General features: G+C 44.1%; 1 protein-coding gene across 8 annotated transcripts in view; it reads right to left on the reverse strand.

The window, feature by feature from the left end:
• arfgef2 (ADP-ribosylation factor guanine nucleotide-exchange factor 2 (brefeldin A-inhibited)) overlaps positions 1 to 18,212 on the reverse strand; it is a 79,827-nt gene that overhangs the window by 29,038 nt on the left and 32,577 nt on the right. For all 8 annotated transcript variants that reach the window (XM_080763430.1, XM_080763429.1, XM_080763434.1 and 5 more), the window contains 12 exons: positions 17,200 to 17,299; positions 14,703 to 14,842; positions 13,684 to 13,792; positions 12,979 to 13,192; positions 12,523 to 12,634; positions 12,142 to 12,347; positions 11,369 to 11,453; positions 10,009 to 10,180; positions 8,587 to 8,738; positions 3,829 to 3,957; positions 1,321 to 1,479; positions 998 to 1,145 (listed from right to left, as the gene is read on the reverse strand). In XM_080763430.1, the coding sequence (XP_080619556.1) occupies positions 998 to 1,145; positions 1,321 to 1,479; positions 3,829 to 3,957; positions 8,587 to 8,738; positions 10,009 to 10,180; positions 11,369 to 11,453; positions 12,142 to 12,347; positions 12,523 to 12,634; positions 12,979 to 13,192; positions 13,684 to 13,792; positions 14,703 to 14,842; positions 17,200 to 17,299 (1,726 nt within the window). The remainder of the gene's footprint in view (positions 1 to 997; positions 1,146 to 1,320; positions 1,480 to 3,828; positions 3,958 to 8,586; positions 8,739 to 10,008; positions 10,181 to 11,368; positions 11,454 to 12,141; positions 12,348 to 12,522; positions 12,635 to 12,978; positions 13,193 to 13,683; positions 13,793 to 14,702; positions 14,843 to 17,199; positions 17,300 to 18,212) is intronic.

Consider the following 18,212-nt stretch of genomic DNA (forward strand, 5'->3'; position numbering starts at 1 on the left):
CTTCTGAAAAAGCTGTGTTTCTATGTCAGTCGTTCTTCGATTTTTCAAAAAATAGCAGACCTACAAGCTCGTAGCGCGCCACTCGGTGGCGCGCTATGAGCTTGTAGATCTGCTATTTTTCAATAGCTACAAAGCATAGCATGACGCTAACACCAAAAGGGGTTCCCGCCCAGAATGGGTTAACACACGGCTGCACCACGTACAGTAAAACCAAACACCTGTGTTTTACTGTCCACATACTGTACTGTACGCAATCAAAGGAGATTAATTAGGGCAGTGTGTAAATATGTGCAACGTGCACACTCTTGTTGCTATCACTGAGTGCTACAGCGCCTCCTACTGGGGCAGAGGACACATGACCAACAGGTTTGGATCTTTTGGAGAAGGGGCCTCTATGGATAGGGTACGCTTCCCTAGCGTCCCTAGGACAGCTGGACTAGATGTGCGGGACCCTTTACTTAAAACAAATAAATAAAACTCACACCCGTGTGAAGTGAGGGGTGCTCTAATCATCGCACATCGTCATCAGGAACGGTGGTCCCTTATTGGCCAAAGGGTTCCCTACCGAAATACATTTGTCGATTTGCTCAGACACATACGACGTAAATTCTCCATCCATCCATCCATCCATTAGCCAATGGCATTTAATGTTTGTGTTGTTGAGACAGAATCCACACTATAGCTGGCTAGCGCCCCTCAAAAATGTGTGGAAATGTCCGATCAACAATGAAACCCATTGTGAGTTTCTGGATCAGCCATTTTCACTTTGTTGTAGTACAACAAAGAGCACTGGGTTATATTACCGGTAGGTTAAATGTGAGGCAATGAAATTGGATGACCTAAAAGAAAGGATAGAGCTACCCTTCAGGCTTCTGGAGTGCGTGCGCGTGTCTGTGTGTGTCTGTGTGTGTCTGTGCGTGCGTGCAATGCGTTGCGGTGCATGCGTGCGTGCGTGCATGCGTGCGTTGCGGTGCGTTGTGTTGTACATGCTGCTTACCCAGTCCCAGGGGCATGAATTCCTCTGTCCCAGAGGGGAATCCCTTGATGCTTCCCTCCCTCTCTCGGACCACCCCTGAAATGTAGCGAGTCTTCACCCCGGTGCCGATCAACTGGGCCAGCTCCAGCTGACTGATGCACCTCAGAATCTAGACAAACAGAACCACACAGAACCAGTCAACACCTCAGGATCTAGACAAACAAACACAACCACACAGAACCAGTCAAAAACTCAGGATCTAGACAAACAAACACACCCACACAGAATCAGTCAACAACTCAGGATCTAGACAAACACACCCACACAGAACCAGTCATACGTGCCTCGTGCCAGGAGTTCCCCAGGTAGTTCCCGTCGGTGTGGGCCACGGTGATGAGGGTCTTGATGGTGTCGATGTTCTTCTGCTTCATCTCCGTGATGCTGGAGCTGGCCGTCAGGAGGGTGAACCGGGCCAGGGCCTGGACGTAGGCGTCACGCTCCAACTGCAGGGAGAGAGAGAGGAAGGACAATGTCAGGAGGGTGAACCGGGCCAGCGCCTGGACGTAGGCGTCACGCTCCAACTGTAGAGAGAGGAAGGACAATGTCAGGAGGGTGAACCGGGCCAGCGCCTGGACGTAGGCGTCACGCTCCAACTGCAGAGAGAGAGAGAGAGAGGAAGGACAATGTCAGGAGGGTGAACCGGGCCAGCGCCTGGATGTAGGCGTCACGCTCCAACTGTAGAGAGAGAGAGAGAGAGGAAGGACAAAGAAACATAAGGTTTAGTCAGAAAACTGTTTAGAATCTGGGAATACAAAAAACAAAAATCCCATCTATGTAAACCAAAGCAGGTTGGTGGGCTTGCTCTGCCTGATTTCTGCCTATATTACTGGTCATCCAATGTTAGAGCAATTTGGGCCTGGATAAACAACACAGCTGAACCTCCCCGTTGGCTACAATGGGAGCAGGAGAAATGCCTCCCCGTTGGCTACAATGGGAGCAGGAGAAATGCCTCCCCGTTGGCTACAATGGGAGCAGGAGAAATGCCTCCCCGTTGGCTACAATGGGAGCAGGAGAAATGCCTCCCCGTTGGCTACAATGGGAGCAGGAGAAATGCCTCCCCGTTGGCTACAATGGGAGCAGGAGAAATGCCTCCCCGTTGGCTACAATGGGAGCAGGAGAAATGCCTCCCCGTTGGCTACAATGGGAGCAGGAGAAATGCCTCCCCGTTGGCTACAATGGGAGCAGGAGAAATGCCTCCCCGTTGGCTACAATGGGAGCAGGAGAAATGCCTCCCCGTTGGCTACAATGGGAGCAGGAGAAATGTCGGCCATGCTGTTTGAGTTCAATAATATTATCCCCCGTGAACTTAGATAAATCCATTTACAATGGATGCCTTGTCATTCACAGTATGATAAGAATCTGGAAACAAATCAAAACATATTTTAGGAACAACTCACTATCTTTTCTGCTCCCTATAGCTGATAACCCCTCATTTATACCATCCCAACTGGATGATACGTTTGCACAGTGGAAGGGTTTGGGTATACGCACAATTGGAGACTTATATATGGGTGGAACTTTTGCCTCATTTGCTCAACTGCAGGAAAAGTATAGACTCCCTAGGAGTGACTTTTTTAGGTTTCTACAGGTTAGGAACTACATCCGTAACTTTTCTCCCACTTTTGAGAGAGATACACCTTCATCCCTAGATAGGTTCCTTCTTAATAATACAGTACCAGACGTGAGGGTGTCACATCTTTATGAATCATTTCAAGTGGCAAACCTACCTACTACATCAGCTATTAAGCTGGCATGGGAAAATTAACTGGGGACTTCAATCTCAGACGAGCTCTGGGAAGACAGCCTTGAAGAAATTAATGCGTGCTCTATCAATTCCAGACATTGCCTTATCCAGTTTCGTGTCATACATAGACTCCATTATTCAAAATTAAAATTACATAACATATACCCAGATATTTCTTCGCATTGTGACAAATGTAATACAATAGATGCAAATCTTCTTCATAGCTTCGCCCTTTGCCCTCGGATACAAAGATATTGGATTAAGATATTTGAGACGCTCTCTGATATTTTGAGTATTCATATTGACCCCGATCCTGTACTAATAATTCTGGGTTTGTCAGACTCCATGCCTATGTTGACGAGAGCACAGAAACAACTCTTCTCATATGGTCTGATTACAGCGAAAAAACTAATTCTGACACAATGGAAGAAAGAGGAGGCTCCTGCATTTAAGCACTGGTTAAATGAAATGACTAGTACACTTCATCTTGAGAGAATAAGGTATTTCCTGAGAAACAGGGAGAGACAGTTTGATAAGGTTCGGCTGCCCCTTGTCCATTACCTGAGTAGAAACGATTAATAGACAGGATACCGTTGATATGGTTGACTGTACGCCATTTTCTTTTCAGATGTTTTCCACGAGATTTCTATCATCTTATTATATAGTATGCAATATCACTGAGCAGTATGGGTGGGAGAGGGTTAAGGGATTTCTTTATCTTTTTTGTCTTTATCTTTTCTTTCATTTTGTTTCATAAAAAAAGTATTTCATATTATAATGTTTGTAATAATTTATCTGTTCAATAAAAACATATTTGACAAAAAGAAAACTGTTTAGAAGAGTAGGGGTCAGCAGCACTCAGCAGTGAGTGAGTACAGGTAGTGTTGCGCGGGCCGGCTTTTTTTCATAACCCGCCCGTTCCGCCACAGGACCCAGCCCGCACCAACCTGCCCCGCAAAACAATATATTAATCAACAACCCGCCCACGGAACCTGCGGGCAACGGGCCGGCCCCTGCATCACTAACAGGTGGCGATGATGGTTCTGACCTGCATGTGGAAGATGCAGGAGATCCGGATGGCACAGCGGATGCCCTCCAGACACAGCGAGGCCACCTCGGGGTCGTCACAGTCCTGGAGACCCACGCTGAACGCTGCCAACAGGGGGGTCCACGCCAGCTGGAACACACAAGATTCAACATTCAAGATTCAATCATTTATTTGCCATGTCAACAAGTTTTTTTTTTTTTATATATTTTTTATCCCACGATTTTGTAACCCATTTTTCACCCCTGTGTCAATCATCTAATGTGATCCTGGGCTCTACACACCCTCCACCAACCTAGTCCCCATATATGGGGGACAAGGGGAGAGCAACGGACTTGAACTCATGCCTCCTTCATGCCTGAGTGTCCAAGTTGCTCCTTTTACACCTGACAGGGGGGAGTTTCCCTGGTTGGAACACGTTATTCTAACCAGTTCCTTTCCCCTCCATCAGGCGCCCCGGCTGGCCAGGGGGAGGCAGTTTAGTGACCAGGATTACTGCATGTTTTTTGTGAGGGTACCTACCCTAGGGGAAACGGGGAGAACATGCAAACTCCACACAGAAAGGCCCTTTCGCCAACCCCGCCTTCGGGTATGATTCAAGATTAAATTATTTAATTTATTTGCCATGTCAACAAGTTGATAGGAATTTGTCTTGGTTCATACTCAACATATACAGACAACCATAGATACACAAACAAGAAGGACAATACAATACAAAAACCAGCAGCATAGAACTTACATTCAGTATTTTAAAGTGCTATATGCATATTTCTACAAGTTCAGATGTCTAATGGCTACGGGGTCTAAAGTTCTATCTCTGAAGCGAGATGTTGAGCTCTTGATACTTCTATAGAGCGTCGCAGTCCCTCCCCCTTTCAGAACGACGAGTGGCCCAGGAAATGAATCCCAATGCATTTTTCCCCATAGGCATTTCTTAAAGTATTTATTTAAAGACGGTTACGCCGCGGACAAAGCCAACTCGGATCGTGACAAATCATGACAATGAACACAATGTTTTGGGGCCGATCAAATAATTTATAAGAAGAAAAACAAAACAAATAGTGTTGTGTCTCCTGCCTTTATTTTCTTCTTTCTAATGATTTGATCGGCCCCAAAACATTGTGTTTATTGTCATGATTTGTCACGATCCGAGTTGGCTTTGTCCGCGGCGTATAACCGTCTTTAAAATAAATACTTAAAGAAATGCCTATGAGGAAAATGAACGGCGATTTATTTTCCGGGTCTCTCGAGGGGGCGGGACTGCGACGCTCTAAATCTCCTGCCTGATGGGAGGAGATTGAAGAGGTGATGTGCAGGATCATGGGAGTTGTCTGCAATGATTTAGTTTGCCTTCTTAATTATTCTGGTGGAATAGAGTGAGGAAACATCCAATGGTTTTTGATGCGCGACGTACTACACACACAGTGGCAGTGTTGATTTCCTCGACTAAAACGTTTTATTTTTTTCACTGACAAAAACTAAATGAAAACTAAGCTATGATGACTAAAACTAAAGACTAAATATATCGACAATTTCGTAGAGAAATAAAAAAAACTAGACAAATGTTAGGAAGGGACTAAGTGGACAAGAGATCCAGTATAAGTCATTTTACACTTGGTTGCATGTGTGAAATCTGCCATTACGAATGGCATCAAGGCCCGCCAAAAGACATTTTAGTCGACACTAAATCAACTGTAGATTTAGTCGACTTGAAATCTCATGAGATTTTGTTGACTAAAACTAGACTAACGGTAAAACATTCCAGGTGACTAAAATGTGACTAAAACTAAATGAAAACTATTCAAAAGACTATATGACTAAAACTAAAATCAAACACGGCATAGGAGAAACAAACATGCCTAGTATACTCTTACAGTTATAGTGAAAAATAGATCAAAAGGGAAAGAGGGAAACTAGTGTGCAACAAGCAAGTATGCACTCGACAGAGTGCAGTTCTAGTTTGAACTGTGGTCCCCTAACACAGTCTGGAGCTGTGTGGAACTCCATATTTGGATGAACTCTGACATCATATCTGATCTGAGGTCAGATTCCATGCATCTCAACGGCATAAAAGCCTGATTCCACACAGTGCGAGGGCGCAGTAGCGCCCCAGAGAAGAGAACCCCAGAGAAGAAGAGATGGAGAAACTGTGTGATTCTGAGATGAGGAGAATTCAGCGATACTCTGTGCATGTGACTCTGGACCCTGACACAGCATTCCCCGAACTCAGCCTGTCTGAGGATGGGAAACAAGTGAGTGATGGAAACGTATGGAAGTTTCTCCCCAAAAACAAAGAGAGATTCTCATGTCGTTTCTGTGTCTTAGGAAAGCAAAGCTTTTCATCTGGAAGGTTTTACTACGAGGTTCAGGTTGGAGGGAAGACTCGCTGGACAATAGGAGTGGCCAGAGAGTCCATCGACAGGAAGGGACCAATCACACTGAGTCCCAACAATGGTTTCTGGACTATAGGGTTGAGGAATGGAAATGAGTACAAGGCTCTTGCTAGCGCTGACCCTGCTGTCCTCCTCCCTGTAGGAGAGGAGCTCCAGACAGTGGGAGTGTTTGTGGATTATGAGGAGGGTCTGGTCTCCTTTTATGACGTGGAGACCAGAGCAAATCTCTACTCTTTCACCGGCTGCTCCTTCACTCAGAGACTCCATCCATACTTTGGTCCTGGTCTTAATGATGGTGGTACAAACTCTGCTCCTCTGATCATCTCTCCTGTCAATCACTGTGATACGAGCGCTGATCTGCAGTTACAGGAGAACGTGTGAAGGACACGGTACGAGGGATGGAGCACGCCGGCCTACTTGGGGGCCCATGCGTGTTTGGGAACGATGCAAGTTGTTGCATTTATAACTATGAGGAATAAATGTGACAATGTCTCTCAGCCAATCCGTGAAGCAGACGCGTTGGGGTTTGGCCAATCAGGGAAGCCGATGCACAAAACCTCCCGAACACGCTGAGAATGTGTCTCTTCATCAGAGCTGCAGACAGACAGACTGAGAAACCGTCTGATTGGCCAGTCGTCACTGCACACCTCAGGATCATATGAGACACACTCTGTGATTGGCCAGTCGTCACTGCACACCTCAGGATCATATGAGACACTCTCTGTGATTGGCCAGTCGTGACTGAACACCTCAGGCTCATTATGAGACACACTCTGTGATTGGCCAGTCGTCACTGCACACCTCAGGCTCATATGAGACACTCTCTGTGATTGGCCAGTCGTCACTGCACACCTCAGGCTCATATGAGACACTCTCTGTGATTGGCCAGTCGTCACTGCACACCTCAGGCTCATATGACTCTGTGATTGGCCAGTCGTGACGCGCCACGTTTGAGACGGTTCGGTCAGACTTTTCGATCGGGTTGATGAGCTGATTTTTTTTTAATCTGCTAATCTCAATTTCCCTCAATGTCTAACATAAAAAAATCTACATTTTGCTGATATACAGAATTAATATAAAAGGTATATTATACACTAGAAGGTCTGAAATAAAATCAGCTAAATTTGCATGTGCTTAAATTCACGTTTAGAATTTTTTTCAGATGTCAAGATTTTCTGAGATGATAGAATGGTGATGGATGATGATGCTCATGGAAGGGGAACCTTCTGAAAGCTTCATGGGCTCAAAGATAATCAACTTAAAAATAATAAAAAAACGGTTAAAATGACCTCTTAGACCTTCTAGTGTTAATGAAATATGTATTTGCCCATTGACTACAGAGCCAGTCAATGGCATCTATGTATGAGGAATGAAATGAAATGATGTCTGTCATCACATGCAAAAGAAGAGATGCTTCTCTGGCTATACCAAGGTGGGGGGGATTTCTTTTTTTTTTAAACCGGCCCACATGTGTGTTCCTCGGCCAACACGTGCGCGCAGACAGCATTACATTCACAGAAAACTGCCCCAAACGTACAGACAGCATTACATTCACAGAAAACTGCCCCAAACGTACAGACAGCATTACATTCACAGAAAACTGCCCCAAACGTACAGACAGCATTACATTCACAGAAAGTCTGAAGTGCTCCCTCATCTCCAGGTCCTCCTCTATAACCTCAGTGTGTGAACTCCAGAAGAATATTCAAATATCTGGGCAAAGCCCACGCACAGTAGGCTTGTTGTATATGATATGAAAACAATCAGCCAGGAATGGATTAGTACTTAATTAAGTCAGAGAAACTACCAACAAAACAACAGAGCTCACAGCTGCATGTCTGCTGTAGAAAAACAAAACAAAAATCATAAACAATATTAAAAAAAATATTAGCGAATACTCGATTTTTGATTTACAGTGTCGACTACCGTTTTGCTAGTAGACTACCCGAATAATCGATTTTTTGGTTAAGGCCCTACTGGGCACTATGATTGAATGGATTAAATAACCCCGGGCGTTGTAGGTCTGCTATTTCTGAAAAATCATGAAAATGTGCCTGAAATCTTTGAATATATATTGTTACAGAGCAAATTTTTAACTCAAATCTTTGCTTCTGGCTTGGGTCCCTGGAACAACATATTTTCAGATTATATATGTGGGGTCCTCCGTCCTTGACATGAAAATGTTTGAGAACCACCGACATAGAAACGGTCAGAAATCTGTCAGGATTTAGAAGGCATTAGTAGAATCGTTCTCAGGTCTAAATGGGTTAAACATGGGTCTGACGTGCACCAGGTGCTCCAGGTACCTTAAACATGGGCCTGACGTGCTCCAGGTGCCTTAAACATGGGCCTGACGTGCTCCAGGTACCTTAAACATGGGCCTGACGTGCTCCAGGTGCGTGGCGCTGAAGAAGGGGGACTGCGCGTGGCTCACGGCCTCCATCAGAGCCTTGGCCGTCTTGGCCATCTGCTCCATCTCCAGGTTGTAGAGGAGACGGCGCTGCTTCTCGCTGGCCGCGCCTGACACCACACAGAGAAGGTTGAAAGTGATGATTTTGAGACGGCACACATTTAGATTCTGAGATAAACACATGAGGACGGACTGGCAGACGTCCCTTTCCCTTAGAAATAATAATCGCCATAACAATCAGGCAGTGTGTTGATTTTGTTGAAGACGAAAAATGTTCGTCTACGATTACCTTTTTCCACTGACGAAAACTAAATGGAAACTAAATGAAAACTAAGACTACATTATACTGAAGATTTCGTCAACAAATAAAAACTAGACTAATTAAAATCTGTTGAGATCTACTATAAGTCATTTTACAATTAAGGTGGCCTTACACTAGCCGATAAATCGGGCATTTTTGACGCTCGGGGGGGGCTGCTCGGGGGCCGCTGAAAGTGCGATCGGCCACGATCAACATCAAGAATGTTTGATATTTGCTCTGCCCCGCTCCGGATCAGATTTCAGATTGAAAAAAAATCGGCTAGTGTAAGGCCACCTTTAGTTGCATGCTGAAAATAGCCAAAATCTACAAGCTCACAACTGTGACGCGTTGTGAGCTTGTAGATCTCTGCTATTTTCAGCATGTGAAAAATTACGACGGCATCAAGGCCCGCCAAAAGACATTTTGCTCGACTAAATCAACTGTAGATTTAGTCGTACTAAAGTCTTATGACATTTAGTCGACTAAAACTACACCAACACTAATACATTCCAGGTGACTAAAATGTGACTGAAACTAAGTGAAAAGTATTCAAGAGACTATGACTAAAACTAAAACAGTAATTTGCTTTTCTCCAGCGGTTCTCTGTGTCCTCCAGGTACTCACTCTGCTTGCTGCTCTTACTGTACTGTACTGTACTGTACTGTACTGTACTGTACTGTACTGTACTGTACTGTACTGTGTGTCCTCCAGGTACTCACTCTGCTTGCTGCTCTTACTGTACTGTACTGTACTGTACTGTACTGTACTGTACTGTGTGTCCTCCAGGTACTCACTCTGCTTGCTGCTCTTACTGTACTGTACTGTACTGTACTGTACTGTGTGTCCTCCAGGTACTCACTCTGCTTGCTGCTCTTACTGTACTGTACTGTACTGTACTGTACTGTACTGTACTGTACTGTACTGTGCTGTACTGTGCTGTACTGTGCTGTACTGTACTGTACTGTACTGTACTGTACTGTACTGTACGTCCTCCAGGTACTCACTCTGCTTGCTGCTCTTACTGTACTGTACTGTACTGTACTGTACTGTACTGTACTGTGCGTCCTCCAGGTACTCACTCTGCTTGCTGCTCTTGGGGGTGATGGAGTGCTCCTTGCTGTCCTTCATGGCGATCTTCTTACCAGCGATCTCGTCGTAGATGGAAGAGAGGTACTCCTCTGGGAGGTCCTTGCTGTCGTTGATGCCCCGGTTCATCTTGATGTACTGCTCTTTGGTCATCTTGTTCTTCACCTGAGGAGAGAGAGAGAGAGAGAGAGGAGATGTTCATCTTGATGTACTGCTCTTTGGTCATCTTGTTCTTCACCTGAGGAGAGAGAGAGAGAGAGAGAGGAGATGTTCATCTTGATGTACTGCTCTTTGGTCATCTTGTTCTTCACCTGAGGAGAGAGAGAGAGAGAGAGAGAGAAGATGTTCATCTTGATGTACTGCTCTTTGGTCATCTTGTTCTTCACCTGAGGAGGAGAGAGAGAGAGAGAGAGAGAGAGGAGATGTTCATGTTGATGTACTGCTCTTTGGTCATCTTGTTCTTCACCTGCATGTGTAGGGGAGGACGAGGAGGAGAAGGGAAGATGAGAGAGAGAAGAAAATATATATGACATACTGGATGTACATTCTAGATCATGGCTTTCTACGTAGGGTGCAGGGGGGGAACCCCAGGGGGTCCTTGATAATTGACAGATAGTAATATATAACGGGGGAAAAAATAGTGACAGATAACGTAAATGGTCCAGATGAATACAAATTTAAAAAAGGTATATAAATGCGATAAACAAGAAAAGAAAAAAACAAAACAAAAAATGGTTTAAAAAAAACTGTGACAGATGGTAACAAACACCCAAATAAATTCCTAACTCACCCGTCGCCAATAGAGGGTATGCGCATGCTTAAAGTGAGTGGCAAAGTGAGTTTAACTTTGTTTAACATTGTTTAATGCAATCAGAGAGGACTTTTCTGTTTGGATGTCTGGGCTGTCAAGGCTAGAAAGTAGTTTTTTGGCACTCAGTAAGCACCACATAACTTCCTGGTTTGATGATGATGTCACAAGCATACCCTCTATTGCGCCTTTTGAGTGTGTGTGTGGTGTGTGTGTGTGTGTGTGTGTGTGTGTGTGTGTGTGTGTGTGTGTGTGTGTGTGTGTGTGTGTGTGTGTGTGTGTGTGTGTCGATGGCTGTGGGATGGACAGAGCTAATATTCTTACCTGAGGACTGTGCAGGTCTGTGGTCAGTTCTTACCTGAGGACTGTGCAGGTCTGAGGTCAGTTCTTACCTGAGGACTGTGCAGGTCTGTGGTCAGTTCTTACCTGAGGACTGTGCAGGTCTGAGGTCAGTTCTTACCTGAGGACTGTGCAGGTCTGAGGTCAGTTCTTACCTGAGGACTGTGCAGGTCTGAGGTCAGTTCAGGTCTGAGGTCAGTTCTTACCTGAGGACTGTGCAGGTCTGTGGTCAGCATGATGATGGAGTACGCCAACACGTAGGCAGTGTCTGCGCTGGCAAAGAGAGTCTGTCTGGAGGAGAGATTAGAAAGGTTTGAGAACCACTGCACACTAAAATAGACCAGAGCCTTAAAGGACAACTCATGTTGCTGTGACAACCGGTGTCAAAACAAACATTAAATTATCTTTATTGTTAATGGCATTTCATGTTTGTGTTTAGGGACAAGATGACGTACATTTCCCCTTCATTGTCAATGGCGTCAACGCTGAACTAAAAACAAACATTAAACCTGTATATAGGGGCGAAAAGGCGATCTCCGCGCCCAGGGCGTTTGGACAGGAGGCGTGAAATGGCGATTATGGCGACCCAATGAGTGAAATGGTATCATCGTTAACACCAACATCGGTGAAGGAAGTAGAGAGAAGCGGACTGGAAGTACAACTCCAGTTGTGACAAATCATGTCAACAAACTTTTTGGGCCGAACAAATAATTCGAAAGAAGAAAAAACACTTTTTTTGTTGTTTTTCTTCTTTGTAATTATTTGTCTGGTCCAAAATATTGTGTTTGTTGTCATGAGTTGTCACGACTCCAGTTGTCTTTGTACGTCTTTAAATAAATACTTTTTGAAAAGTCTATGGGAAAAATGCACTGTCTGGGAATCATTTCCTGGGCCTGGCGTCGTCATGACAGGGGGTGGGACTGCGACGCTCTATTACAGTCCACTGCTGACAGGCAGCAGCACGGTCGCTCAGTCTTACCCCTGGTTGCACTCCAGGTACCGCGCGGCGAACTTCTCCATGAGCCGGTCGATCTTCTGGGCCTCTCCGGGCAGCCGGAAACCCTCCAGGAAGGTTCTGAGCGCCGAGACAAAGTCCCGGCTGCAGAAGTCCATCTGGTCCACGTAGCAGTACATGCACTCCTTGTTGAACTTGATGTTCTCCCCCAGGTACTCGCCCACCTGGGTCTGTGTGTGTGGGGGGGAGGACAGGATTAGAAGGGATAGGTACCCTCACAAAAAAAACATCCACTTTAAATATTATTTTAATGGTTGTAAACTATGTATTGCAATGTTGTGTTCAAATATAAAGAAAAATCATAATTACGATATTGTAATAAGAGCATTTCCCAGAGTCACTCACCGTGTCCAGTCTCTCCTCCTGGTGGAGGAACTGTGCGATGTCCTCTGCTGTGCTGCCCAGCATGCCCTGGTCCTGGAGGTACTGGATGCCTCGCTTTGGCTTCTTGTTGAACCTGAGAGAGAGAGAGAGAGAGAGAGAGAGAGATGAAAGATCCTCTTTTTAATGAACCTTTTAAATGACACCGGCCAAAGTAGGTAGTAGGAATGTCAGATTTGGAAGGGCCTGAACAGCCATTCCCATTCCCATTCAGATTCACATTCTCAAGTGTCTTCTACATCCTGACAGTTTTCTGAAAAAGCTATGTTTCTATGTCAGTCGTTCTTCGATTTTTTTCAAAAAATAGCAGATCTACAAGCTCGTAGCGCGCCACTCGGTGGCGCGCTATGAGCTTGTAGATCTGCTATTTTTCAATAGCTAAAGCGTATCATAATGCTAACACCGAGAGTGGAGGCTCACAGTTCGATGCCGTGCTCAATGATGTCCTTCTGCTGCTTGATGACCTCGTACTGCTCCGGTTCGTGCTGCGAGGACGAGCCCTGGACGCTGGACGACACCGTGGAGTCCAGGGAGCTGATGCTGTCCCGCCGGGCCGACAGGTGACCCGCCAGGTGGTCCGGGAGCTTCAGCTCCGCGCCGTCGCTGCCGCCGTCCCCCGACGGACGCTCCTGGCCTGGAGGAGGAGGAGGAACACAAAGTATCAGTGTTGTTTCTGTCGACCACTGACGAAAACTAACGCCAGGTCTCCACCAGGCGCGTCAGCGTCGCGTCAGCGTCAGCGTCGGGAATGTTCCCTTTTAATCAATGGAGGGTGGCTCCACTGCCTGCGCTGCGTTGCGTTGTGCTGCGTTCGGTGACTCAAAAATTGGCCCGGTTCGTTTTTTGACGCACGCACATACCCACAATACATTACCCATAATGTTGCTGACGCGCAGTTTTCAAAAGCCCGCGGTGGAGCACCTCTAGCGTGACGTTGACGTTGTCATGACGCGAGCAGGACGCGACGGAGACGCGACGCGCCCAGTGGAGCCCTGGCCACTCACCCAGGGTGAGCGTGCTCTAATGAACGTATTGACCACTCACCCAGGGTGGGTGTGATCTAAAGAACGTAGTAGCCACTCACCCAGGGTGGGGATGCTAATAATGAAGGTATTGGCCACTCACCCAGGTTGGCCTGCAGGTTGGGGTTGACGTACAGGTCTTTGCTCCACTCCACCATGCACTTGAGGATGGACACCAGGCACTCCAGGCCCTTCTTACGCAGGCTCAGCTCCTGGAAATAATAATAGTTTTAACTAATAGTTTAATCTTTTCTTATTTCTTATTCTTACTAGTCTTATTACGATTGAAATGTACTAGGTATCTGTATGCTATGTCCTGTATGTCAGTCCTGTTTGTATTGTTTGATGTCTGGGAACTACAGATGGAAATTAGCAAATCTCGCTAAATCTGGTATATTTTCCCTGCATTTTTAATGTAATGTTCATCAATCTACAATTCTACACTGTCTCGACCAAATAAACGAATAAAGTAAAAAATATTAGACACACACACACACACACACACACACACACACACACACACACACACGTATGGGTCCATTTGGTTCTACTGGTACATTCCCTGATTTACAAAAGGATACATTTGTAATTGTATTGTGTATGTGAAGGTTTAATAGTCACAGAAAAGCAAGTTTATTTTAAGGGACACTTCACCCCCTTCACCCCCCAAAAATATATGGTAATGACGTTTAGAATATTTAGAACACTTAACACTTGTAAAACCACAATATGTGGTTTTAGATATTTTAGCAGTGAGCCCAGTGTCTCTGATGTCATGGACACTGGGCTCACTTACTTCCTGGATTACAATCTTCTAAACGTCATTAACATAATGTTTTTGCAAAAAGGGTGAAGTTTCCCTTTAAGATGTAGATCTTCTAAAAATGGATGCCAATGTATCGTTGAAAGGAACTTTTAGATTTAAAAATATATATAAATCAGTGTATATTAAAAAAATATTGAACCAATGAAAAATATTAAAAAGCGCTTTGACAAAAACCTATTTTTTCATTTCCTGAAAGATGAACATTTTGGCGTTTTGGTGGTTTCTTGCAGACAGCAAAGAGATACAGTACACAGTTTACAGTAAGTGATGCTGAACCTGTCCCGAGGTGAACCTACCTGTAGAGGGGTGATGCCCAGCTCCTGCCCGCTCCTGCCCATGGCGATCTTTGACAGGTCGTTCACCAGCCGCTCAAAGATGTTGGCGGCGTTTAGGTCACAGTCGTAGTTCACGTAGATGTCCACCACACACTGGGCATCTGCAGGGAATTAACAAGTGGACGATTAAACGCTTATAGACCACACGATTTCAGCCCCGAGTATTCAACAAAACCTAACCCCAGGTCGACTTGAAGGAATGTCAGAGTTCGCTCTCCAAAGACCTGATCGCAGTGTGAACTGTCTAAGACGCAACATGAACATGATCCGAGCACTCACAGATCTAGCATGTGTGACCAGATTTGACTGAGAGCCTGCCATCGTGAAAATTCCAGCTTTTCACCAGGAGAAAAACGTATTTCCTTTTTTTTTCAAAATGAGTTAAAGGAGAATTCCATACTAAAAGGCTTTCTTACCTTTCTTTGTAGTTGTTACGTCCCCATCAAAGAGGTCCAAGTGTTATTTTGTGCAAAAGCTCCTTATTGGCTATTTCCCCTACCATAAGCCCTAAATGAATTGCATTGAATTGAATGGGATGTATGGGGTGTTGTGCTAATTTGCTTATTTCCATCGCTCAAAATTATAATTTCTTTGTATATATCCTCTCTTCATAATGTAAATAATAACCCAAGCGGCACACTTTACTACTTATTTCGATGGAAATAAGCGAATTAGCACAACACCCCATACATCCCATTCAATTCAATGCAATTCATTTAGGGCTTATGGTAGGGGAAATAGCCAATAAGGAGCTTTTGACACCTGAACCTCTTTGATGGGGACGTAACAACTACAAAGAAAGGTAAGAAAGCCTTTTAGTATGGAATTCTCCTTTAATATCATAGGCAGACTCTTCGCAGGATACTAGAGCATGTCTGAAATAAGTGTCAGAGCAGAAATCGACATGTAAATATGAAATAAATGCTTAAACATGTAGCTAGGTGTAATATTAGAGACCACAGAAGACATGTAAATATGAAATAAATGCTTAAACATGTAGCTAGGTGTAATGTTAAGAAGACATGTAAATATGAAATAAATGCTTAAACATGTAGCTAGGTGTAATGTTAGAGACAGAAGTGATCCTTTTCAAGCCTGTTTTCTCAACTCGCTGTTTCTCTGCAAGACATTACTCTATAAGCCATATCTCCAAAACTGGAGGGTCAAACTGAACAACCAAGAAAGCTATGATTCCCTGCTTTCATATCACATGAAAAAAAATCAAAAAAATCCAATGGCAATCTCTGTCAAATTTGGTCACATATTAGTCTAGATATCTGACTGATATGTGTTGAGCAGAGATTAGCTACAGCCAAGGTGGACATGGACATGATCGTGTGAACACAAGTTATTTATTCTTATTAAATATATACGGACATGCAGACAGACATGATGATGATATAAACCTTTATGATCCCCATGGGGAAATACAGGTGTTAACTGTTGGTAAAGCAATAAAAGCAATGTTGACATTTGCAGTGTTAAATATACCGGTAGTTAAGCTATAAAATAAATTATAGTCAAGCTATAAAAGTAGTAAGAAATCTGTACCATGATGAACCACTTGACATACTAAAAGGCCTTACAAGAATATACTATAAAGAATCAATCATAGACAAAAAAGGGTATCTTTCCTTCACGTTGTACTGCATAATAGTTTCAAAACTATATGCATTTTTTGTCACCAAATACGGAGTGCCTTTGACTGCTTTTTTTCTTTGCAAGTCTGCAATTTACACCTTTGGGAATTAGGCAGTACAACTTGAAGGAAACATACCTATTTTGTCTATATATGGTTCTACCTGTATTACCAAAGAGCACCCATCTAAGAGCCACTAACCGAGCCACTCTATTTTTAAAGAATCCATCAGTGATTGGATCATGACTGGAAAACTGATGCTTTTAAAAATAAAAGTGTCCCCTGGGCCACAGAGGAGGGATTACTCTGTCATAGGCTGGCATAACAAAATGACCTGAATGTTTATGAAATGCTGACTCATGATCAGAGATTATGTAGAGGAAATAAACCAAATACATTTAACAACGTGACACATCTTGTGCGTTTTCATGACCTAAAGCACTGAGAAAACTGTTGCGCCTTTCTTCGTCTTTTTTTCCTCAAAACCATAAGGGAGACTTTTACAGGAAAAGACTCGCTCACCGTATAGAAAAATAAGTAAAACTCCTTTAGACTGAGACTTATTTTTATCATGCTCTTATGGTGCTCTGTGCTCATGGTGCAATTAAAAAGCAAACGTTTCGGTCCTCAGACCTTCGTCAGTGCTATCTTTTCATGACCCAACAAAGACTTGTCAGGCGTGTGGCCTGGTGAAAAGAGTGTGTACATCATAGCAAACAAGCTGTTGGTTGGGTGAATGTTTCTCCTGTGGACAGTACAGCAGTACAGTACAGTAGGTAGGTGTGTGTACAGTATGTAGCAGGTAGGTGTGGACAGTACCTGCACAGATGCGTGTGAGGGTCTGAATGACCATCCACTTGTGCTCAAAGGAACTGGAGGACGTCTCCAGGATGGTCAGGAAGATCTCCCTGAAGAACACCTGAAAACAGAACGATAGACAGAAGGAGGTGAGAACATAGCAGTAGACAGATGACCAATGTCAACCAGAGCAACATGGACTTTCAGCGCCACCTGGTGGTCACCAGTTTAGGCTTTGAGTGCCAATTCTCCCATTATAAAGAAAGAAAGAATTTGTAATTATATTATGCATGTAATAATGTGCATGTCATCACCTGTACACCAGATTAGAGGAATTTTCTAAATATTGAATTCCCAAGGGAAGACGTCTTGTCTTGTCCGTGGCATCCGGTAAATATTTGGCAATTAGACGTCTTGACGTTTAAATGGCTCTTAAACTGTTCAAATGTTGGACATTTTTCAAGTAGACTCAAATCACTAAAAGGTACTACACCAAACACTCTTTGACAAAATAGCCAATCAACAAACTCACAACAACATGTCGCAAAGTGACTGGGACCCGGTGGGAGCTTGTAGATCTGCTATTTTTCAATAGCTAAAGTATAAATACCAAATGGGTTAAAGCATTATTAAAGGGACACTTCACCCTTTTTGCAAAAAAAAATATGTTAATGACGTTTAGAAGCTTTAGAACACTTTCCTGGAGATCTTTATGTGTGTAATATGTGGTTTTAGCTATTTTAGATTGTAGCAGTGAGCCCAGTGTCTCTGATGTCATGGACACTGGGCTCACTTCCTTCCTGGACTACAATTCCCATAATTCTTTGGTGCACTGCTCCTCCTTGTGGATAGGGGGGAGAGCTGTCTTAACATGTAGTCCAGGAAGGAAGTGAGCCCAGTGTCCATGACATCAGAGACACCAGGCTCACTGCTACAATCTAAAATATCTAAAACCACATATTACACACATAAAGACCCCCAGGAAAGTGTTCTAAAGCTTCTAAACGTCATTAACATATATCTTTTTGCAAAAA

Source organism: Protomyctophum bolini (genome assembly GCF_963924005.1).
Source record: "Protomyctophum bolini genome assembly, chromosome: 5".
Taxonomy (NCBI): Eukaryota; Metazoa; Chordata; class Actinopteri; order Myctophiformes; family Myctophidae; genus Protomyctophum; species Protomyctophum bolini.